Below are 26,611 nucleotides of genomic sequence, written 5' to 3'. Positions count from 1 at the left end.
GTCATTTCTGCTTGTCTGCCTTTGACTCCTCCTTTGGCTTCTAGATTTGAGGTCAAACAAGTTCTTAAAGATGTCCTTCATTTGGCTTCCCATGAAGCCTATTCCTCCCTCTTGGGACCTTAATTTTGTCCTGGAAAATTTGACCTGGATTCCATTTAAGCCTGCAGCTTTAGCTTCTTTACACCATTGTACTTGGAAGACTGTTCTTCTTTTGGCCCTTTCCTCACCTAGATGGGTATCTGAGCTGCAGACCCTTATGGCTGTTCCTCCTTTTTTAGTTTTTCATAAGGACAGAGTGTTTCTTCATACTAATCCTTCTTTTATGTCCAAGGTGGTTAATGAGATGTCCATTAGTCAGTCTATTAATTTGCGTACTTTTTTCCCTTCTCCTCAGTCTGCTAGTGAGAAGGTTATTCACACCTTGGATTTGCATAGACAACTCAGATTTGATTTGGATAAAACTAAAGCTATTCATAAATCTGAGCAATTGTTTTTGTTTCCTTTCATCCTAGGTCTTTAGGTTTGGCTGTTTCTAAGCAAACCATTTTTATTGGATATCCAAGACCATTTCTTTTTGTTACTCTTTTCAGGAGAAAAGCCTTTCTTCTTCTAGTAAGGCTCATTCTAGCAGGTCTGTGGCTGCTTCTGGTGATTTTTTTTTCAACGGACTGGATTCTTCCTGTACTGTAATGAATTCTATAGGCAATATTGTATCAGTTAAGAGAATGACATCTACTGTTATGGTAGGATTTTGCACAACTCTACTATCTGCAAACATTTCAAATGTAGTGACCTTACATCCACTCACCCATCTTTGAAAACAAGTGCTGATTTCTGCAATACATTCACTCACACATTCATCTACCTTACTTCTATATTCTCTAAATGTCCTTACATCTGTCTTAGTTTGAAACATGCAAACAAACAGTCTAACTTTAATATAATATAAACAGTCAGTATCACTAAATGTGGAGATTGCAAGCTCTGCTTTACCCACAGCAAGGCAGCTAAAAGACCCACCATTCTTGGTCAACTTGCTGCTGAATACACAGTTTTAAAGGCCCTTGAAAGCTATCCAAGCCTTCCACTTTACATCAAAGAAAAGGATTCATACTGAACAGAGCTTCTAGGGTTTAGCTTACCCCTCCCCATGACTCACGTCTCTGGTAAAAGGTGGTCATCTCTTGCTCATGCTAACATTGCTTCTATTTCTTCTACTTTGAGTTGCTGCATTCTCTTTGTTGCTGCATGTTCTCAGTATTTCCAGTTGGGTGATATGGTCCTCTTCTGATTAAATAAATTGTCCATATTCTGCCTCCAGCACTACAATGGCCCTCCAGATGCAAATAAAGTTTTGTCACTTTTGGGCATCAAACCTTGTTGTATTCTTTTTGCTTGCTTTGCACTCTGTTGTCAGCTTTGTCACTGAAATTTTATCACAGTTGTCATATGAACATCTTTTCTGCATGTCTTGTTATACTAATAAACCCTGGCTTGGATAACATATGCACAAAAAAGACTGCAATATAGATGAAAGAGTGCTAAACCCATTGAAAGCTGAGTTGCTTTACACAATGTCTTCCTAAGCAATATTGAATAAAAATAAAATAACTGGTGTGAAAAACAAAACCACTCTGTATTTTAACTTGTGGTTGGAAGCTTAAAAAACACATATGGTAACAAAGCTGTTTAAGGCTGAATATGTTTAGTTCCAGCAGCTTCACCAATTACCCACTAAAATGTGATGGAAAGGTCAATATCACAAAAATGTAATGGACAGTGGCACAGGTAGGGATTGAATCCCATTAATAGCACATACATATATGCTGACTAGTAATACACATGCGGTTTGAATCCCACCATTACAAACCATGAGAGAGGAGCAGTGGCATGCATTACCACCAAATATGAATAAAAGGTCCTTGTTGGCACCAAAAGGATGTCCATTTGAATCACACCACTGGTATTCAGCAGGTTAAAATAATAATAAAACAAAAAAGTGCATACAAGTGTAACCAATAATCAATTCACAAAATGCAAACTGACCTCAACAGCACAACAGGAGCATGTATCGCTGTCCAGGATATGAGCTTTTAACATCTGCCCATTGATTAGGCCACTCATAGGTCAATTTCAGAGCTGAGTCTTTGCCTTAACACTCTAGACCCCTTTCTAATCATTGTCTCTTTAAATCACGGTGTGTTCTCTTACTCATGTTAATTGCATTTCACAGAAGTTATTACACACACACACACACGCACACACACGCACACACACACACACACACACACACACACACACACACACACACACACACACACACACACACACACAATTCCCTGACACCTGCAATGGCCAGGGATCTTCAGTTACCCATTTCTCTTTACTAAGTCAAACTTGAAATTATACTTATTAATATTTTCACTGGTAATAGGCATAAGCAATCTAGCTAAGTGGAGATGAGAAAGTACAGTTGCGTACATTTACCATAAATGTAGATGTTCAAGTGTATTCACCATTGCAGTCATCACATTTGGGTTATCCCTGCCAGGGTAGCCCTCTGCCTTCCTGAATACCAGAGACTTAATATTTCTGTGTCGGTTGCTGTTACTTGAGGACTGATGTCAGGTTGTCAGTGGTATAAAGGAAGGCATCCAATGCCATTACATTAGTTTTTCTTGCCCTAACCTGTCAGGAACCCCCAAGGTAGGAGGACAGGCTCTGGTGGTAGAACCCCACCAGTGGAAAATAAATACCATAATGTCCCTTGTAAGGAAAGGAGAACAGCAAGGAGGAATGGTAGTAACAGGAGAAAGAGAATAAGGGGGAATGGAGGGAGGGAAACAAGAACTGCAGCAGTGAATACACTCAAACATCTACATTTATGGTAAGTGTACACAACTGTACTATGTTCTCCATGTTTTACTGTCACAGTCATCACATTTGGGTAGATTCCCAAAGCTGAGGAAATGGGTGGAGGCAGTCCAGGAAGCTAGGGGCTGGCTAGCATGCCCTGCAAGACTGCAGAGGCAAACCCTGACCTGGATTTGCAGAAGAGAGACAGGTGGTAATGCTTGGTAAAAGTATGAACAGATGTCCAGGTGGCAGCCTCCAGGATGTCCCTGGTGGGGACTCCACTGAGGAAAGCTGCAGAGGTGGAGGCTGCTCTGGTTGAGTGTGTCCTGACCCCTTTGGGGGGAGGCTTTCCATGCTGTTTGTAGCAGAAATGGATGCAGTGTGCTATCCATTTGGAAATGGTTTGCTTGGAGATGGCTTTGCCTTCTGCCCCTGAAGCAAAGCTAACCAGCAATTGATCAGACTTTCTGAAAGGTTTAGTCCTGTCCAGATAGTATCTGAGCTGTCTGTGCACATCTAGAGAGTGCAGAATCATTTTCCTTTGTTTTGAGAGTTAGGAAGGAAGGTGGGTAAATGGATAGATTGGTTGAGAGCCAGACTGGACACCACCTTTGGCATGAAGGATGGATTAGTTCTGAGAGATACCCTGTCTGCATGAAAGATGATGAAGGGTTCCACAGCCATGGGTACTTGCAGCTCAGAGACTCTTCTGGCTGACGTGAGAAATTTTAGCTCTGCAGAAGAAGCTGGTTCAAAAGAGGGCAGGGTGAGCTTTTCCAAGACAAAGATAAAGTCCCAAGCTGGTGTTGGTATCCTTCTGGGAGCGGCCTCAAGTTGCTAGCCCCTCTGAGGAATTGTTTAATCAGAGGGTGTGAAAAAAGAGGCTGCTCAGTGGGAAAATGTGCAGAAACTGCAGAGGCATGAATTTTTATAGAGGAGAAAGAGAGACCACTGTGTAGTAGGTCAGCTAAGTAATCCAAGTTGAAAGGGATTGAGGGCTGTGACGTATTGGCCCCCTTAGCCTGGATCCAGGTGCAGAACCTTTTCCAGTTATCTGCATAAGACCTTCTGGTGCTAGGGCATGTGGCCTCTCAGATAACATCCAGAAACTGTTTACTGCGGATGGCAGATTGGTCAGGGGTTAGGGTATAAGCTAAGCTGCCAAATTGAGTGTCTGCAATTGAGGGTGCATGAATTCCCATTCCCTCTGGGTTAGGAGGTTTGGAAGCTGAGTATGATTCCATGGAGGCAGCTGGGACAGGCTGCACAGTAAGGGTTACCAATGCTGTCTGGACCAGTCTGGAGCTATGAGAATGGTCCTTTTTCCTCCCTTATTTTGAGCAGTACCCTGGGAATGAGAGGTAAGGGAGGAAAGGCATAGACTGAGAGGTTTACCCAGATGAAGGACAGGGCATCCACTTTCCAAGACATGCAGTGATGCTCCCTGGTGCAGAGTTTTCTGAGCTGATGGTTGTTGTGGGAGGCAAAGAGTTTGACCTCTGGGGTTCCCCATTTCTGAGTTATTAGGAAGAAGGTGTTTTGTTTGAGCTGCCACTCATGAGGTTCCAAGAGCTTTCTACTTAATTGGTCTGCCAGGGAGTTGAGAGAGCCTGGCAGGTATTGTGCTAACAGATGTATTTGCATGGAAACAGCTGTGAACAAAAGGGTCATGGCCAGCTTGCACAGTGGATAGGAGTGAGTCCCTCCCTGCTTGTTGATGTACCACATTACTGTGGTATTGTCTGCTTTGATTAGGAGAACCCCTGGAGAGAGAAGGGGTTTGAAAGCTCTCAAGGCCTGCTGCACATCCATCATCTTTTTTTGATTGATGTGCAGGGGGAGTTGCTGGGGGTTCCATTGTTCCTATATGCACCTGCCATCCAGGTGTGTACCCCAAGCATAGTCTGATGCATCTGTGGTGAGGGTCTGGGTGGCAGGGTGTGGGATGAAGGGCAGTCCCTTGTTGTGGGAGCAGGATGTTACCCACCAAAGAAATTCCTTCCTCAGGCAAGGAATAATAGGCAGAAGAGTTTCCAGATCTTGAGAGTGTTGACACCAAAGGCTCTTTAGGTATCATTGAAGTTTCCTCATATGCAGTCTGGAATATGGAATGATGAGTATGCAAGATGCCATGAAGCCCAGGGCTTGCAGGATTTTCCTTGCTGAAAGCTGGGGCCTGGTGGCCAGTTGAGAGAAGTAAACTGATAGGAAAATGTGTTTCTCTGGTGTAAGTCATGCCATCTGGGATGCTGTGTCCAGACTTGCTCCCAGGAAGATTATAATTTTGGTGGGTACCTGTTTGGATTTCTTTTCATTGACTGTGTACCCTACGGAGATTAGTAGGTCCTTTAAAAAGGCCAGGCCTTTGAGCAGCTTTTCCTGGCTGTCTGCCTGAATAAGGCAGTCATCTAAGTAGGCGTAAATTTGAATATTTCTTTGTCTGCCAAAGGCAATGTCCGGAGCCAGGCATTTTGTGAAAACTCTGGGATCAGTAGATAAGCCAAAGGGAAGCTCAGAAAACTGAAAGTGTTGAGATCCTGCCCTAAAGTGGAGATATTTTCTGCAGGACTCCCTGATAGAAATGTGGAGGTAGGCCTCTTTTAGGTCCTGGGTGGCTAGCCAGGTGTCCTTGGAGAGAATGGGTAGCAGCTGCTGGAGGGTGAGCATTTTGAATTTTGGGATCACCAGAAAGTTGTTTAGAATGGATAGATCGAGGATGGGTGCCAGGTACCCTCTTTTCTGGGCATGAGAAAAAGTCTGGAGTATAAGCCTTTGCCTATCTGCTCTGCGGGAATGTGCTCTACTGCTCCCAAGGAGAGTAGGGAATGGATTTGCTTTCGAGCCTTTGCCCACTGATTTGGTGATAGATCTGAGAACCCTTTTGGGGTTGGAAAGGTGTGTAAGGAGAATTTTGATTTGACAGGGGTTGCTCCTTAAGCTATGCATGTCTTCTAATGACAGATCTGGTGACTGCTGCCCTGCAAGAAGCTTCTAGGGCATCAAAACCACAGTGCAAAGTGTGTTTAGTTAATTGACCAGCAGAATGCATTACGTCCTGTAAATCTCTTGATTCTTCCTATGCAGGAAAGGAGGACATTTTTTGTTTAGGGAGTTCAAAGGTATGTTGCTGGTACTTAAGCATATGGAACTGAAAATTTCATGCCCTGATAGCAAGAGTAGCTGAGGTATATACTTTTTTGGGTCTATATTATAACATTGAATTTTATAAAGTTTGAATGTTATAATATCGAACCAGTTTTGTCGAATGCTGAAAACAGTGAAGGTGCAGGACACCGAATTCTTTCCCAGGGAAAGAATTTGGTGGGTCGTTGCTGTGGCTTCGCTGTTTTCAGTATTCGATATGTTGGAACGTTATGGGTTGGGTTCAGGTAAGTGTGCGATTGTGTGTAGGTTAGGGTTGGGGGGCGGGTTTAAGTGAGGTAGGGTTAGGGCGCTGGTGTGGTGAGTGTGCGATAGTGATGGACCTTAGGGTTAGGGTTGGGCTTAGGTGAGTGGATAGCTAGCAGTGTATGTAAAGTTTAGTTTAGGTTTAGGTGTAGGATTTTAAGTGTATGTGTGTAGATTGCTGAATTTTGTGTGTGTTTGTGTTGTGTGTATGTTTCTCGGAATAACGATTTTTTTTCCCTGTGAAAAAAATCACTATTCTGATTGTTCGATGTTTGCGGATTTCAGTGTTTAGGGTTTGATATTATAACATTCGATCTTTGTAGATTTCGATGTTATAATATAGACTCATACTTTTTTACCCCATCTATTCAGTGCTTGGGAATCCCTGTCTGAGGGGGTGGGATTCTTAGGATTCTTAGCTGAGGTTGCTTTAATCCTTTTAGGCCCTTGAGTAATGACCTCAGGGTCAGCTGTTGGATTTCTAAAAAGGTATTTTTGTGAATCACGGACTCTGTAGTACCTGTCTGTTTGTCTGGGAGCAGGAGGGAGAGCATCTAGAGTCACGCTGGATTCAAGGAAGACATCAACCACCACATCTAGGATTGGGGGGATGGCTAAGGGCCTGTGTTGTGGAAGGTCCAGGAACTCTCCGAGTCTCTTTTTTGACTGTGGGTAGTCTTGATTCTCCCATTGGAAATGCTCCCTTAAGGTATGCAGGATTTCCCCAAAGGAAAAATCCTCTGGGGTAGAAGCTGAAGGAATGGATTTCTCTGCATCAGAATCCTCATATGTGGAGAGGAGCTGCATGTCTTCATAGTCAGATGCATCAGATTCATCTGACTCTTGTTCAGAATAAACTACTGGAGACAGATCTCTTTTCCTTTTTGAGGCAGTGGCTTGGCTTCCCCTAATCAGCATGATAAGGTATTCTGCCATTTTAAGCATTTGAGACTGAGGCAAGGGAGCAGGTGCCTGAGAATGGGTAGTCGGTTTCTTGGGTGTGGTTCGACCCCTGGGCCTAAGGAACTCAGTTGTTTTTGAAAGAACGGTAGCCATGAAAGAAGGTGTCAGTTTATGTCATGATTGGGTGTTGTCAAGGACTTCCTCAGAAGTTGTTGCCTGCACAGCAGCTCTGGATCCATCCAAGGTAGACACGACCGCAGGATCCTTAGACAAAGAAGAGTTCTGTGGCATACCAGACTCCAAAAGGGTCTCGGTAGCAGTCTGCGAATTAACTGAAGCAGGCCTCAGGAGCTGCAAAGGCACCTCACTGAGTTCCAGAGAACTGACGACCAGCTTAACAGAAGCATTGTCAGGAGGTCTGGTCCTGTGCATTCTGTCTCTCTCTTTATCTTTACGTTTTTTCGGAAGATCTGCTATCGGATGGCTTATAGATGTCATATTGGAATTCGAGGACTGTAAAAGGAAATATCTGGCTACAATAAGGGTCCGATGACGAATAGTTCTGGGGTTAAACAAAGCAGGGAAGCGACAACGAGGGACGTAGTGGTCTGGGGCCTAGACAAGTGACGCAGTAAGAGTGGAAGTCCTGGTGTTGTATTTGCTTTCCACAGGCTTTTTTTTGACATCGGTTAGTGCAAAAAAAAACGATCCCCAATGGGTACTTAGATTTCAAAGACTTCATCTTCAATTTGGATATGAAACTCAGGTAGCGGCCGAATGGCACTCATGCAAACTGCTTCTGCTTTGGGCTCCATGGCAAGAAAGACTGATGTAATGACATAAGATGCCTTCCTTTATACCACTGATGTCCTGATGTAATTCCTCAAGCGACAGCAGCCAATGCAGTAATACTAAGTCTCTGGTATTCAGGCTGACCGAGGGCTACCCTGGAAGGGATAACCCAAATGTGATGATGGCAACAGTGAAACACAAGGAACATCCACTACAGCTTGCTAACCCAGAGTGTCACATGATAACCTTCCTCTCAGATAATCCTTTGTTCCTATCAACCTCTCTTAACCTTATATCTTGACATAAGTCATACCTACAAGTAGTACTAGCTATGTTCAAAGCCTAGGTTTTGTCAAGATGAAGTAAATGTGTGTGTTCTTATGTATACTACATTTTGTTTACTTTATACTTTTTGATTACTGTAATGTGTGCATGAAAATTTACTGATACTCATGGAGCTTTTATCCCCAGGCCTCTGCTTAAAAAGGACCCATGTCCAGTCAGACTTTTCCCGGTAAACAAATGTTAAATACATAAATAAATTCTTCTTCTTCTTTCGGCTTTTTCCCAGATAGGGGTTGCCACAGCGGATCGCCTGTCCGCTCGTGATTGGCAGTGGAGTTTTACTGTGTTGAGTTACCAGCCTGGCGCCCAACCGTCCACTGAAGGCACATGCACACACACACACACTCACACCTAGGGCCAATTTGGAGTGTCCAATCCACCTACAGCATGTCTTTGGGATGTGGGAGGAAACCGGAGCACCCGGAGGAAAATAAATAAATAAAGTAATTAACTAAATGAATAAATAAATAAAATAAATAATAAATATCAATGATACATGTACAATAAAGACCAGTAACAAGAACTTAAAAAGGAGTAAACTTTACTTAAACAATAAGGCTGCAGTCCAGTTATAGGTTAAATATACAAATGAATGAAAACGTTCACACAGAAGAATAAAATCATATTTAGCTAAATACAAAGGAATATTACTAAACTGTATACATACATCAATGTCTGATATAAAGACAACTAAAATACTTAATGTTATACATTCCTAGAAAATAATAGGCAGAAATTGCAGATAGCAAACTTTTAGGAAGTGGTGACCTCAACATCTCCCAAGCAAATGCAAAGTAGAAAAAGGCCAGACTCAAATATTTATAAATATTTAAGTGCACAGTTTTGTATCTCACAAACCAGAACATATTTCCTTTAGAAGACATCACTGCATCAACTCTTTTTCTTAGTTGTTTTGCTTTCCCACAGTTAAAATAACTAAACAGGTTTGATCAGCTTTAAGGAACAAGGGCTTAATTATACTAAGAGTTAATCTAGAATTATGGGATGATCAACTTATCTTCTTTGAATAATGGAGTCTACTCTACAGCTTATCCCTTCTTTAAAGGGAACCACCTGTTGTTTTAGTAAAGTAAAACATATTTAAAGTTTTTTTTATGTACAGTAACTTTCTAGCTATTGCAAGCAATTCTTTGAAAAAAAAGCTTCACACACGTCATCACTTTAAACATGCAAATCGTAATCTTTTTGTTTTCATTTCCTGGAGTTCAAGAATGATCAACATCCCCAAACTGTGTAACGCCATGCAAAAAATATCTTTTTCTTTCTAGAAGGCTTTCTTACCAAACCATATGAGAGCTGCCACCAAGCATGGGCTCTGTTATATTTATTTATTTATTTTACATTTGTTGACTGGCATTGTCCGGCTGAGCTGAAGAGCCCTTTTTCAGCAGAGGCCCAGGGAGAAAAGCTCCAACATATACAATTTTCATTATAAATTAGCATTAAACAGCAATGTTACAGGATTATTACAAGGCATTAAGTAGCAATACAATGTTATACAGTGTCAGTAATCAGGAGCATAGCATAACTATTTCAAGATGTATAAAAAGAAATATGTCATTAAGATGACTATAGTTTTTGGAGTAAGTGGTTACAAAAACCCAGTTTTATCATAATTTGCTTAATAGATTTTAGAAGACAGTAGAAAGAGTAGTCAAGAAAGATTAGAGAGAGCTAGTGAGAAAAGTGAGTTAAGGGCAGAAAGTAGATTCAGGTATGAGAAGTAGGGGATGTTAAGGAGGGAGAGTGCAGTGGCAGGACCAGTGACTTTTTAAAGTGCTCTTTAGTGGCTGTCTTCAATTGTTTAGGATGTGTAAGGGTCCTGATTTCTAGTGGGAACCTATTCCAGGCAATAGAGGGGAGATAGCTATACATGTTGCATCCAAATTTAGACTTGGGTTTGCAGATTTTATAGTAGGTCTTGGTTACCTGAAATCCTGGAAATATATATAGCACTAATGTATCAATAATGGCAGAACTCTGTCTACATATAAAGTACTGCATCATCAGGAAGGGAGATCATTCCATCAAATGTCAGTTAATGTGTAATGCACAGGGGCTATTAACTCAAGGGTCAGTACTGTGACCATGATTCCAGCTGATGCACCTACTTATCTAGAGCTCCATACATAATATGTACACAAGTCCCATCCTCCAATTCTCTCTCCTCATATGTTCCTACTGTGCAACAAATAATACAGGATACACAATTTGAGCCCTGTTCGATGATGCCTATGCAGAATCCACATAGCATATCTGAACAGCACGATAACTTTGCCCATGTATGAACCAGAAATGTATCAAAGTGTGCATTCAGCCTGCTCAAATCCTGGATCAGCTGACAGCACATATCTGAAGGATATTGCAATATGCCATACCATAAGACAGCTCTTTGGAACATGTACATCACATAACACAATCCTTCAAAAGTAAATAGGCCAGCCAGTACTACCAGAATCATTAATCACCACAGCAATAGCATGATTTGCAAGTACTGCTATATCCACCAGTACTGATGACAGTGACAAAAAGGACAGCAGGAAACTGACTTACTACAGCCCTAAACATCATGCTGCCCATTATACAGCAGTGAATATGAAGTGACAACATGTAATTTACCTCTGTGTGTCCTGACATGTATACAGTGACAGTGCATGCCACACACAGCAAAATGAGGCATGTTGTGTTATATAAAGGCTGTGCTGGGCACTTCATGGTTGGGTCATACTATGCATCAAACATCTCCATATATGGCATACAGAAGGAAGGGTAAGAAGATCACAGCTGTCAATTCTTGCATTTGCCCCTAAAGATACATGGGCACACGGCTCTCTACATTTCCAGGGTTTGAGGGGCTACTGGTAAACAAATGTAAGGATGGGATCATGGGAAAAAGAACTCCTCTACCAAGTGGGTGGGGATGCCACTAGATTACCATGCAGTGAGGCCACTGTGATGGTGAGTCATGGAAGATACATTATGTGACTTTGCAGCTTGTCCCTGTTCTGTGAGGACAACTCAGGCCCAAATAATCCTGAGACACAGATGTGGGAGAAGTGGTACAACAGGACCTGCAGTGAAGATTATGCATGCATCACCCAACCCTGATTTGCACTATAATGCAACCAGTCCAAGAGTTGGTTAGACTGTATTGCCACTTGAACAGTAACTTTACAGACAGTAAGGGTACACAAATTCTGCCAACACTGGAGTACATGGCACTGATGGCCATACTGGATAACATCCAAATGAAGGTGACATCAATGCGTTGTGTCCCACCACTTAGCACAAGGACAACCACAACATTTTGCCTCATCCACATGGTATAGCTAGGTTAAGAGAAGCTGTGTACAGCGCTTACTATGTCCATTTCTGCATGCATAGCTGCTGCTTTTTGCACATGCTGCATCCATGCACATCTGTTCTTTGAGGGCCTTATCTATCCACATGTCAAGAGCAGGCCATGGTAGTCATTAATGCTGTTAGCTGCTGTTAGCTTGACATACTGTAGGTATCAGTATGCCAACTGCATGTACTTGTCTGCCACTGGAGGAACACCAGGGTGTGCTGTCAGTAGCTGGTATCAGTGGACCTTCATGTCAAGTCTGGCATTATGCCATGCTCTGCTTTTTGTAGGGTGGGTGCACATGAGGCTACAGTGTCAGCCAGGGCAGTTGGTACACATCAATCTAGGAGGTAGACAGTGTCAACATGTCCTGAGACTATGAGTTAATTAGCTTGTTAGCTTCACCAGAACCTGGCCATGGACCAACTTCAGCCTGTTGTCCTGGTCCAACCTCTACAGGTCTCACCATGGCAGTAGTTTTTCCTGTGAACACAGAATACCATACTTATTTGTACAATGGTGCTTAACCCACAGTCTCTCATTCCCAGTGGTGCACATGCTTAAGACTTTTGAGTTCTTGTAGGCCGATATCGACACCAAATCAGACAACAAAGGCCAGTTCACCAAATTTATTAAAACAATAAAACACTCTAGCACCTCAGGGTGTAGCCCCCCCACCCCACACACACACACACACACCTAGGTGGATTTTAATTACTTCAGTGTGTGTTTAGTTTAAGTTTGGGAAAGTGTTTACTTACCCTGGGAAAGTTTTAGTGTTTGAGTATGTGAGGTTTTGGTATTTTCAGTCTCGCAAAAATGAATGTCAGTGTTCTGATCTTTGGTAATTTAAAGTAGATCCTGTTGTGGACATTGGATTTGGGAAAAGGACATTTTATATAACTGTGTATATTGAAAAACAAGGTAGTTGTCCATGCTGGCTTGCTGGTGAGGACTCATCTGTGAATATTAGTTTTTTTTTATCCAGGGTCAGTATTTCTGTACTAAACTAGCCAGAGAACTTGGATATCTGGCGCTTTGTTTTTCTTCAGTGCTTACTCTCTTTGTTATTGCTTTTTGTTTGCCCTTTTTATATTAGCCTATGTATGTTTTATGCTGTATTTGTACTCTTTTCTTTATTATTTAGGTAAAAGTCATTCATTCATCTGTAACCTGTCATGGCCAGTATTTATTTATTAAAAGTATATTAATGCACTGTTGTTTATTTGACAAAAAGGTAATCATTATTTACATTTTTGGTCAGCAAATTATACGGTGCATGTCTTCTATAAGATTGCTTGGGCCTACTATCAGAGAAAAATGTATTAAATGCAATAGTTCATACTTTGCTTGATTTGAGAGCAACAGATAAGGAACTATCTTGCTTTTTTTCAGAGTAGTGGCAATAGAAATACTATGCAAGAAGAAAGCTGTGGGGGAATTGGAAAATACTACCAGTCATCCCTGGAACTGTGTGTGTGTGTGTGTGTGTGTGTGTGTGTGTGTGTGTGTGTGTGTGTGTGTGTGTGTGTGTGTGAAGTTGTTAGCTTAAATAAATGGGCAATGGAAGACACTAGTTCCCAGAGAGTAATGAAAGACTCAACTCTTTAAGCAACATGTGTATAGCCGAGTCTGAAAGGGGAGACTTGAAGCCCACACCAAGGGAAGCAGTGCATATTCCTGTTATGTTCTTGGTACCCGATTATAGATGTTTTGCTGGGACTCATATCCCACTGGTACTACTCCACCTTCACATAAGTTGCATTCTGTACTCTTGGATTTATCTCAATTCCAATTTGCAAATTCAGCAAAAGCAAGTAATTCACCTAACAAGTAAGAGGCAACACATTCTCTCTGAAAATAAATATATTCAGTGGGCTTAACTAGTTAGCAAATGAATATTATAGAATAAATAAAATAAATACAAAGACATGCATCTGGAACATTTCCCCCAGGGTGTCTGCTGAAAACTGGCTTTGTTCCAAGTCAGACTTTCCTGGTAAACAAATGTAAAATAAATAAAATAAATAGACTACAGCACTGATCCTCATAATCTTATATTTTCTTCAACCCACTTTTCAGATATGGCCTAAGTGCATAGTAAGAGGTAACTTTAAAACATAATTTAATGGAAGGTTTTGACTCTGTGTTTAGAAATAATTCAATTTTGCTGTGAGATATAAGTAAAATCAAACTTGATCACATGCTCATTCAACTCATCAATATGTACAGATCATATGCTACAAGAAGAACTGATTTTATGAACTATGTTCATTAGCCTTTCAGTGAAATGTGAGTGAACTCATAATAGCAATGGAAATTCACCAAAGAGCACAGTAAGTTTATATTGTCAAAAGAGGCATAATTTTAATAAGTGGCACTAAGCAAAGAAGGTTAAAGCTATGAGAAGTTTAGCAATGTCCTATAGCCTAGAGTTTGATTTTTCCAATCTTCATTTGACTGATATGTGTGACTCTTGCCAAATTATGTAACCAGACAGTGCTCCCTGGTCACTACTTAAAGGGGTGTGCTGAGTATTCTTTCCCAGTCAACAAGCACATTAAAAAGTAAACAAAAAAAAAATCACAAATAGACCACATTTTAAAATTCTGGAACTGATGTTTTCTCCTAAATCGCAAACTAAAATTAAGAATCTACAAGTACAATGGCTTATAAATATCCTGTCAGTAACACCATGAAAATGAACTTTGTGATCTACAAGTATTATTCACTTGGACAGTTGATCAAGTAGATAATAATGAAAATTGAGGATGATACAACAAATATGTATCTGTGGCTTTAGTGATGTAACACACAAATATGTATTGGTGGCTTTAGTGATGAGATACAAAAATATGTATTGGTGGCTTTAGTGATATGATACCAAAATCTTTATTGGTGGATTTAGTGATATGATACAAACATATGTATCAGTGGCTTTAGTGATGTGATACAAAAATATGTATTGGTAGCTTTAGTGATACAAAAATATGTATCGGTGGCTTTAGTGATAGGATACAAAAATATATATTGGTGGCTTTAGTGATACAAAAATATGTATTGGTGGCTTTAGTGATGTGATACAAAAATATGTATTGGTAGCTTTAGTGATACAAAAATATGTATTGGTGGCTTTAGTGATAGGATAAAAAAATATATATCGGTGGCTTTAGTGATACAAAAATATGTATCGGTGGCTTTAGTGATATTATACAAAAATGTATATCAGTGGCTTTAGTGATGTGATACAAAATATGTATTGGTGGCTTTAGTGATACAAAAATATGCATCAGTGGCTTTAGTGATGGCTTCATTTATGACTTTGAATCATGTTCTTCCACTGCAGCTCGAATTTCTATGCATTCTTCACTATTTGGTTTTAGTTAAGGTATGTTTTCTACTTTTCTGTTCTTTTATTCTTGAATTTGTTTGTTTTTGCACGTATCTGTTTACAGAGTAAGAATTTTATTTTGTTGACATTTATGATATTTAATAGTAGAAGAGCAGCTGAATATATGAAGATATAAAACATAGGTATAAGAAAGACCAGGGTATAACAAAAAATACAGGACTGAAGAAACTTTACTAAAGCAAAAAACAAAATGAACTAGACATATATAAATAGAGAGAGATAAATTAAGAAGTTATAATTTGTCACAAGGTTTATAAAGAATCCAATACACAGTGGAATTACAGATAAGCAGAATTAAAAAAATGGCGTAATAAGACAAACACAAAACACCACACCACAAAGGAAAGAGATGAAGGGAAGGGGATGACACTAACTGTTCCTTCACTAAATAATAGATGTCTGCCTTAACAGCAGGCCATAGCATTCCTCATCTCTCTTTGGTTGAAGAAGGAAAACCTCACCTTCATATATACAACTGTATTGTAGCTCTTGCATAAAAGAATGAAACTGGGCTAATAGCAACAGAAGACTGCAATTTCATTTAACCATCTGCACTGTTATGAGTGTTCACATCAAAGGCAAAATGGGGCAAAGGCAAATGTATTCGGCTTGCAAAGAAAAAGATTTCTGAGATGTAAATATATTCACTGCTTTTCTTTTTTTTAAATCATACATAACCAGTGTTATCTCACAGTGTTGAACTGTGAAACATAAGCAAGTCTGCTTTTGTTATGAAGAAACCAACAGTCCAACAGTATAATATATCATCCACTTTAACATCTATTAGATCTAATTACTGTGCCCTGCTTCAGTCTGATCGCTTATTATACTATTGAAATTGTTGCTGTAAACTAGTTAGAAACAATACATCTTCCATATGATAGAACACATTATTTCATCAATTGCTACAGGTTAGCCATATGATGCTAGTGTAACATCTTATCTTATAATTGCACAATCGTGCACGCACATGCATACAGACACACACACACACACACACACACACACACACACACACACACACACACACACACACACACACACACACACACACATCAGTGCATACACACATGTACACTTTAGTGTAGACAGACAAGCAGACACTGAGGATGTTGGCCAGCGATAGCAAAACAGAAATACTTAAAGTTAATCTCAGATCCATCTCTGTCTTTTTCAAAACAGTAATACCATTGTCAAAAAAACCCTTGGTCAGCTTAAACTATACTAGAATTTTTCATCTTCTACTACCCAGTAGTCATCTTGTCATAGCTAGGAATGTACTAAACTCCCACTAATTACCTTCCATCATAGTAGCAACACACAAAAAAATCAAATAAAATTAGCAGATCTATTTTACTTGTAGATAAACTAACCTATCACCGCCAGTGTGCTACGGTTAAATGCTAATTGCAGAGCAAATCTAACACTCTCCACCCAGATTTACAATATTATGCCTTTCATTAAGAACAAAACTACAAATCGATAACAAAACTGAACACTAAGAAATGTACATGTTGAGAACATTACCTTAATCAGACTCAAATTTAAAACAGCAATAAAGTAAGAGGGCATTTTCACAGCTGGCACTGGCGATTTTGAACCAGCTCCCATCAGAAGTCAGACTATAAAGTATAATTGAAGCATTTTTAAAGCAAATTGCAACAATACTTGCTAAAATAGCTAGCTCTTGCTGCTAAGAAATGGGCTGATATCAATCTTGATTCAGCACTGGCGTTTTACACATAAGCCTATACTTTCTACCTTTAGAGAGATACATGTGTTGTCTAACTGTGCATATGTTGAATGTATATGTGCATCGTGATTCCTGGCAGTGTAAACCTTGGCTCTGGACAATTGTCATTACTGAGGTGACATCCTATCCCCATGTGTAAAAACAGGAAAAAGGGGTTGTAGATGGATGGATTGTTGCCTGCTCATCCAATATTAAGTGCCTCACTGTTCTCATTGCAAAAGGTGCTCTTCAAATTTCTCATTGTAAATATTGTTTCAAACTATTATGTAATCATAAATAAATCAAAAATTTTCAAACAAGGCACCAAAAACCACCAAAAGTTGCAAAAGTGCCAAGGGACATGAAAACGCCACCAAGATAACAATAAAAGGATAAATAGTTAAAAACAAACACCGCTGAGCAAAACAATGGAGGATTGCAGTCTCATTTAAATCACAAGTAGCTCCTAAATCCAATAGCCAATGATGTAAATAATCCAAGTGCAGGCGAGGTATGTAAGAAGCAGGTTTATTAATAAAAAGAGGTGAGCGCTTTCGCATGAGCTTCTTCAGACCTATACAACTAAACTGTCTGTAAACATCAGTTTAAAAAGCCAAAATGGCGCCAAAATCCTGTCCATTATTTAAAGGTACATGGCTTTTAAACTGACTGCAATCCTCCATTGTTTTGCTCAGCGGTGTTTGTTTTTAACTATTTATCTTTGAGCTTGTTGTTCCGTTGAGCATTCACTCCACTGGTCCTCTTTATTCATTATAACAATAAAAGGATGTTTATTCAGCCAAAAAAAAGTCACACTAAGCACATTAACACTTCACAATATACTATATGTTTTTGTTCATAAAAACTTCATCAGATGAGTACTGACAACATAAAACACACATATATTCTCCTAAATTTCCATACATAATCAATTAAGCAGAACGGACCAAATTTAAAGGGAACTCGTTAAAAGGCTTAATAAAAATATAGGTATATGTATATGTTTCCTTTATTTATATTAAAATGAATAAAATCCACCTTAAAACCTGTTTACTACTTTAATAAAATATTGATAATCACTCATAAAATAACATTAAAACTGTTTATAAAATAAAATTAAAATCATTAATTATTCATATGTGTGTGTGTGTGTGTGTGTGTGTGTGTGTGTGTATATATATATATATATATATATCTGGCTCTGGGACTAATGTGTGAACGGCCATTTTACAGAATCTGAAACAGCCAGGCATACGTACGTGAAAGTGCTTTTCACCGAAGACGCACTTTCGCTGAAGTATGCCTGGAGGTAGAGGGAGTTGTGGGGGAGTGACTGTTTTGGAGATCGTACTAATTTTTCCCTTTTCCCCAATGTAGTGCGATCTCGGAGTGAGAATAATAAAGTACGGGGTGTGGGGGGTATAGCCCCCCCATGGGGGGTGCAGGGGGGATTCATCCCCTGCATAAACTTTAATTTACTGTTTGTTTTTTATTTTTATTTTAACACACTTTAGCAAAAGCGCATTTTCGGTGAAAAGCACTTTCGCTAAAGTGTGTTCGGTGATAATGTATTTGGACTTTTGATCTTTCGATCAAAAGTCCTAGATCTAAAGCTATCTATGTATGTATATATATATATATATATATATATATATATATATATATATATATATATATATGTGTGTGTGTGTGTGTGTGTGTGTGTGTGTTATTTCTTATGTTAAATCTCCACCCTGTGGCTAAAGGCTAGTATTACAAATAAATTATATAATTAAACATAAAAAGGAAATATTATGTAATCATGTCAATTCCTTTGTTCAAACCTTCAGTCCCTGTATGAAGTATACTTGTTTCTAAGTAAATTCTTGTTTCTATTTAAATACTTGATGTGATATTCAGACTGTATTCTTTCACACTGTAATTCTTTCCCAATGGACCCCAGTTGGAAAGGGTCTGTCAACCATACATATATATATATATATATATATATATATATATATATATATATATATAGGATCACTACTAAATCCTGAATACTTACAATACCGAAGACCGGAATCCTAAGACCAGATACCCAAAAGACGAGAAGACAGAAAGACCAGAAGTGCGAATTCCAAAATTGCGAAGTATGTAGATGTCAGGAGGTTAGGTAAGTATCTATGTTTGGTTGTGTTGGTTAGGGGATTTAGTGCATGTGTGTGTAAGTGTGTGTTGTAACTGTGATGTGTGTGTGTGTGTGTGTGTGTGTGTGTGTGTGTGTGTGTGTGTGTGTGTGTGTGTGTGTGTGTGTGTGTGTGTGTGGGGAATGTAGGTGTATGGTGGTGTTTTTGTGCGTTTGTCTGTATAGTGCAACCTTGGAGTTAGAATATTTAAGTGGAGGGGGTGTGGGCAGCGCAGTCCCCCACATGGGAGGTGCTGGGGGGGCCTGCTTCTATGTAGTATTGGTTTCTGTGTTTGTGTTTTGGGTGAAGGTGTGTGTATGTGTATGTTTGTGGTGTATGTTTAGTGTAGTGTTCGGTATTTTAAATTTTGCGCTTCTGGTCTTCCGGTCTTCTTGTCTTTCAGATATCTGGTCTTGGGATTCTCGTCTTAAGTATTCAGGATTTAGTAGTGATCCCATGTATATATATATATATATATATATATATATATATATATATATATATATATATATATATATATATATATATATATATAGGGCATTTAAACAATCAATGCCAATGGCCACTTAAAAAAAAATAAATAAACACTTCAGCAAAACTGTCTATGGAAATGGACTAAAAATAGAAGTTTCAGTTCAATGAGGGACAAGGCTCCATTACCATCATGCAAGGGGATTCGCCAACTCTGCCTTCTTACTGTTGAGAATGCAACAAGTTGGGGTAGGCTATGTTTCACAGAAATAGATCTTCAGTGCACCAGTCATCTGTCTCCTAAGTTGATGCCACAGGTTTGCAACTCTGTGACTGAAGTCTTCTACTGTAGCTTGCACACTGTGACACATACAACAGCACTACAGCTGGCATGTAAATGTACACCTCTAGTTTGGAAACAAAGGTCAGGTACAACCTATCTGTAATTTCAAGTTGCCAGTGGAGACAATGCAGAAGCATAGCCAAAAGGAAGACTAAATGAATGATTGAATGAATGAATAAGTGAATAAATAAATGTTTGTGTGTGTGTGTGTGTGTGTGTGTGTGTGTGTGTGTGTGTGTGTGTGTGTGTGTGTGTGTGTGTGTCTGAATGTGCGTGCACACATGTGTTTTTGTCTATATCACTGGACAGCATACACATGCACAGGTGTTAAGAAATCTTGAAATGCAACAGATATAGACGGCGACCCTTATGGGCTGTTTGGATAAAAGAGACTCAGAACTTGAATACCTTAACAGCAACTCATATACTGGAGAGGGGGTGAGTTGAAGATTGGAGGCAGCTTAACAATACAGTAAATCAATTTAACATGAGACACAAGCCCAAACACACATCCATACATATAATCACTAACGGATTCTCATTGGATTGTACAAGATCATTACATCTGGCTCATCTGTATAACAGACAAACATTAAAATGATGGGGGTACTGCAAGCAAGTGTGGACAGGACACTGATTGGTTTTGGTACTTACAACCATATCTGCTACCATGCAATTCACTAGGGGAAAGTTCACAGCTAGAACAATCTTGGGACCAGATTACTGGAAATAGTATACATATTTTATTTACAAAGTACACTGTCTCAAACTGCTCTTATATGCAACATGACATATTTGAGTAAGATTTAAGTTTAGTGAGACCCTAATTTGGCATTTCTACTGCTTGAATGGGCTCTATCCAAGTCAAGTCGGAGATGCAAAAGTGAATTTCAGAACTGACCAGAGTCAAGAAGCTTGTAAATTCCACTTTGAGTCAGCTGACTGCTTTGACCTGACATAAATGTGTGGAGGCAGATACAACAGACAAGGAATCTGAGTAGTTCTACTTATTGTCACAGAGATTTGCATGTCAGAATCTAAGACAAGTGATTACAGAGCTGCTTCTGAGCATTACATACAGCATTTTTACTTTGGTAATCATTCTGATGTCCCTCCTGCATATGTGCTGTATTTATTTCCCCCTGAGAGCTGTCCTTATGATCTGCACCTAAGGGAGGCCCTTGACTTACCATTATGTGGTGATGCTAATACATCTCAATTATATGCGTATATGTCCTGTATTTGTATACCTGTTTACTGAGCTTTTCATGACCTATGTCCTGGCTACATACTACACATAATCAGCTGCTCATTGTTGTTATTTTAAATGTACCATGTTTATACAGGTACTGTACCATTTATTTTCTGCAGTATTGTTTGTTTTTCTTACTTGTGGCTTTCTTCACTTAGACTCAACTGTAAATTTGTCTTTGCTCTGCTAGGCATTTCTCTTTAATAAATAAGTAAATAAATACAAATAGACATATGTTTCCAGTTAAATGGCTCTACTTTTATTTGTTCTAATATCTTCAGGAAGACACGCATTGTCCTCCATTTCCCCATGATATTATCTTACAGTTCTTAATTCTGGTTCATTCTGTGCTAGCGCACTTATGTGGCTGGGGTGGGGAAAGCTTCAGCTAAACAGAAGTGGCAGAAGCAAATAGGAAACTCTAGCAACAACCAAGTAATGTTATCGCTGGGTGATAAGTCTTGATATGAATTTACTTTTTATGTTACATTTTAAACAGAGTTGCTTTCATTTTGTACAGCAGACAAATGCATCAATAAAGTAATCCAACATTATTATCTTGTCAGAGTGTTAAAAATATGTGTTGCAGTATCATAAATAAGTGTTTATCAATCAAGAGTTTATGGCTAGAAACACCTACTGGTGAATGTCAGATATCCAAACAAAGCAGCCAGGAAGTACATAACATACATCACTGTGATGGAAATATTTGACACATGTTGCATTTTTCTCTTTGAAGGGCTGTAAAAGAAAAAAAAAATAAAATAAATACAAATTGACATAACATTTCAAAATAAATTTACACTATACATGGAGGAGCAAGGATGGACCAGCTAAAAACTCTTGTCAGAAAAAAATATATAATAAAGAAGGATCAAAAAAGAAAGCAAAACTTGAACAGGCAAGAAAGAAAATCAGCCATGCACATATTTACATGATTCGTCATCCCTAAGCACACAGAGTACAACTAACAACTATATAAGAAAGCAAACTTGTATTAGCTATTCCAAAGCATCCGGAGATAAGAAACTTATATTTACATATCTTTAAGGGTAATGATGAAAGTAAACATTAGATTCAATTAAGGCGGAAAAGAGAAATGCACACCATCATTCTTTTAAAATAATACAATTCTGTCTCCTACTTTAATGGAATCATTACTAACCCTAGTCTTTCACTCCTTCTCTTGGATTTGTATTTATTTATTTATTTTGGTAAGAACAACTAAGGCCATTCTGGCTTGCACATTTTACTATGCCAAACTCCCCACCCCTCATCTAAACAAAAAACATAGGACTTTAAAGGAAAAAAAATGTGAATTCCAAATAACTCAGCCTACAGTTAGACTGCTAGTTTCCCTCTTGTCTGTGCCCTGAAATATGACCACACATAGTGAATGCTTCTCTCAACTTTCCCACACCAGCAGCAGAAATCACTTGTCTCTCTTCCGTCATTAAAAGTCTGTTCCCGTAAGTACCAGCTATCTAATATATTCTAATCTGTTGATTCTGTTTTGCCATTTTCTCAATGCCTCCCACTCTTTCCCAAATTCCTTGCCCTTCATCATCAGTAAGTGAGGCACTTTGACTTTTTATCTTAGCCTGCTTATCTTGCAAATTATAAGAAATAGCTCCATCCCATTTTAACTATAATTCATGGTATATATTACTCTAAATACTGTTCTTGCTACTTATCCAATTCTCTGATCTGGGCTAGTCTATCTTTAATAGTAAATTATTTACAACCTAACCTACTAATAGCCAATAGCTATGCTATAGGTAACTAAACCTTTGATAAAGGCATAGCTGAAAGTGTTGAGTTAATGTAGGAAATATACACCAAGGATTCCATAAATTACAGAACTCATTACCGAAAAAACATATTACAGTAAAAATCCAGAGTAAGTGCTTTCATTTTAAATTTCACAGAGACCTCATGTGCAAAGTTTAGCACCAAACATCCTTTGTTCTGACAAATCTACAATATTTTTCCAAGTTGGTGGTACCTACAAAGATCCATATAGAACCATTACTGTTTGAAAACAACAGGTTTGTAGACAAATACTAGGCTTACTGCCCTGAAAGGTCATTTTAAGCCAAGCCAGTAATCTGTGATTAGAATCAAACTCTGTTACTTGTGTCTGTGAAGAAAAAACTTTAATGATTATGCTAATATCACCCTAAATTCATAGCTAATTACTAAGCCATTCTAAGCCTAACCAGTTTCCTTCTCAAAGGTGAAAATCAAACACTGTACTTTGTGTCTCTGAGTCAAACACCTTAACCATTATAACAAATCTCAATGAACAAAAGGATGGCTTCACATAGAAGAATGAGGCCCCTAGTCCCACTCAAGTCCTATTTGCATTTACAAGGTTTTTCACAAGTTACTATCAAGTCTATAGGTAAATGTAATTTATATTTTGGTTAATAACAAAAGCTTCCAATATCTCAATGTATTGGTCTAGAAAAAAAAATCTTTGGAAAAAGTGTCAAAGTGTAATAACACCCCATCAGTTGGACAGATTGGTAGATAAGCTTTATTTTCAAGGTGTACAGAATACTACAAATGTTATTTATTATCAATTTCACTGTATAATTAGAATTGCACTTGCTAAATAACAACAGTCAATTCAATTTCAGACTTTATATACTTCAGAAAATGTATAATAGTGGAAAACCTGCAATTCTAGCAACTTTCCAAGTCTATACAAGCAAATTAAAAAAGTCCCTATTTCTGGGCATTTGTTCCATCAGTATTTTTGGCTTTGTCCATGATTCCTGCACAAATATATTGATATATGCTCATGAGATATACACTCATGGCATGGTTATCATTAGTATAGTATATATATTTCTCATTATAATATATGTGTGCGTGTGTGTGTGTGTGTGTGTGTGTGTGTGTGTGTGTGTGTGCGTGCGTGCGTGTGTGTGTGTGTGTGTGTGTGTGCGTGCGTGCGTGCGTGTGTGTGTGTGTGTGTGTGTGTGTGTGTGTGTGTGCGTGTGTGTGTGTGCGCGAGCATGTGTGTGTGTGAGGGGGGGGTTACTTCTTCTTAACGAAATTACACTTATTTGAATCCATGATTGCAGACTCCACTTCAGTGAAACCCCAGTGAAGTGAAACTACGGACTGCCAAACAGCTTTTTATGGGAAACGAACCACTTGGCTGCCAGGGTGAACTTTGCTCTTTTCCCCAGTGTAGTGCAATCTCAGTGTTGGCATATTTAGTTATGGGTGGTGAGGAGGGGGGGGGGTTGAAGCCTTCCACTCTGATGGGTTAAATTACCTTCCAGTGTTGTGTTTTCCCTGGTGGCCAAGTGGTTAGTTTCCCAGGAAAGCTGTTCAGTAGTCCATAGTTTCCCTTAACTGGAGTTTAGCTGAAGTAGATTCAGCAATCTTGGATTCAAAGAAGTGGAATTTCGATAAGATGAAGTAGACCGTGTGTGTGTGTTTGCATATCAAGTAATTGAACTATAAAGTCTGAACACTTAGACATACCAAAACAGAGATCAAATTACAATGATAACAACTTCAAGACTGCATTACAATGGGGAAAGGGAAATTCCAGGTCATCCACTCTACCACAATCTTGTACCTCCAAATGCTGTTAATCTTCAAAAAGTTGAATTTAAAACTCTTTAGCCAGCAATTCAAGCATTCAGACTTTTCACAGTTCAGAAACTTGAACTGCTCCCATATATAAAGGTCCCAGTAACATTGTTGAATGGTACTTTGGTTGACAACTGTTTACCTGACACAATTTGGTCAACTAAATAGATGGCTGACAGCTGTGTGAGATTGACAATCCCAGGGTAGGGGAATATACCCTTTTTCCTTTGGATTGTGCAATCTCAGAGTTACAATACATAATTAGCAGGAGTTGTAGGGGGAGCATGCCCCCCTGCAAAAAAAAATATGCTTTCTTTATGCTTTTATTAAAGTTTTGCATGCATTGAGATAAATTTTCCGCACATGAGTGGTAGCTTGTTGACATGCATAAAGTCGATCAATTTATTTTTATATTATACATGTCAACATAAATGCTATTTGATATATATATATATATATATATATATATATATATATATATATGTGTATGTATATATATATATATATATATATATATATATATATATATATATATATATATATATATATAGGGTGGCACACTAGACAACATAACCTTACAGCAAAAGGTACTCAGGTTTGTACAGAGTCTGCATGTCCTACTTGTGTTCATGTAGTTTTTCCCTGGTTGCTCAAGACATGCAATACATGGATACTCTAAACTTGCTGTAGATGTGTGTGTGTGTGTGTGTGTATGTGTGTGTGTGTGTGTGTGTGTGTGTGTGTGTGTGTGTGTGTGTGTGTGTGTGTGTGTGTGTGTGTGTGTGTGTGTGTGTATGTGGAAACACGGAATGTCAACACATATTGCACATGTTCTGAGGATTACTCCAAATCAAGATAAACCAACAAGTGTTTTTGCAGGGGTACAAGCTCCCATGCATCTCTCATGTGAGGAATTGTGACTCACATTGCCTGCTAATTATATATACTCACTCCAAGATTGCACATGCCCTGGAGAAAGAGTATATTGTACTTCCCATGAATTGTCGATCTAGTGTACATGTTGACCATCTGTTTCTGTAAACCAACCAAACATCAGCATTGTGCACATTCAATGATACATAATTTATATATATATATGAATAAAGACAGAAAACACTTTCTTTTGATGTGTTACTTCTTAGCTTTCTAATTTGTTTTCCAATTTTTCAGGGAGTATGTTTACTTAACTTTTAATGACTTTTTCTGATTGAATGATGGTTTAAAGTTAAGGTTTTGTGGAAAGATGACTGGATTTTGGACATAGCACTGAAATCAGGGGTGGGTGTGTTCCAACCAGAGTTATATGACTTTCTCTAGTGATGACTTTAGTGCTTGGATTTGTAGGTAGAATTTGTGCCCAGAAGACCATTTTATTTTTGTATTCCTTTGACATTTTAGGGAAGCATTTTAGTATACTTTTGTAATATTAGAGGATTATTATTATTAGTATTATTAGTATTATTAGTAGCAGTAGTAGTAGTAGTAGTATTACTATTAGGCTTATTTATTTATGTTGAGGCAGTGGTCATGGGTTTCATCAAAATGTATTTATGTGCTTATGTGTTTTTAATGGTTTATTTACTTATTCATTTAACTTAATCTGGTGTTTTCAAGTTATTTTCAGTGTGCACTAAGTGTATATAGCATTTATATTTATTTATTTATCATTTTTATTTTACACTCACATACGCATAGATGCATATACTGCGGTGGTGGTGCTGCGGTAGCGTTGTCGCCTCACAGTAAGACGTTGTCCTGTTCGATTCTCAGCTAGAGCGTCTTCTGTGTGGAGACATGTGTGAATGGGCATACCTTCATTGAAGGTTGTGCGTCAGGGCCAGCAACTCAGCATGTAAAAATCTACTGCCAATCATTAGCGGACTGGAGTTCTGCTGTGGCGACCCCTAACCGGGAAAAGCCAAAAGACACAACATATGCTTAGATGCATATAATTTC

The 26,611-nt window shown here is 38.7% G+C and overlaps 1 protein-coding gene across 2 annotated transcripts in view; it reads right to left on the bottom strand.

Annotated features, from left to right (window-relative positions):
- SLC38A3 (solute carrier family 38 member 3) overlaps nt 1–26,611 on the bottom strand; it is a 1,194,467-nt gene that overhangs the window by 170,576 nt on the left and 997,280 nt on the right. For both annotated transcript variants that reach the window (XM_044078187.1, XM_044078188.1), the window contains one exon: nt 21,684–21,784. In XM_044078187.1, coding sequence (XP_043934122.1) covers nt 21,684–21,784 — 101 coding nt within the window. The remainder of the gene's footprint in view (nt 1–21,683; nt 21,785–26,611) is intronic.

This window comes from Protopterus annectens, chromosome 7.part0, assembly GCF_019279795.1.
Source record: "Protopterus annectens isolate FY-2018-M chromosome 7.part0, PAN1.0, whole genome shotgun sequence".
Taxonomy (NCBI): Eukaryota; Metazoa; Chordata; order Ceratodontiformes; family Protopteridae; genus Protopterus; species Protopterus annectens.
Note: the sequence above shows the minus strand (reverse complement) of the source record. Positions and strands in the feature narration are given on the sequence as shown.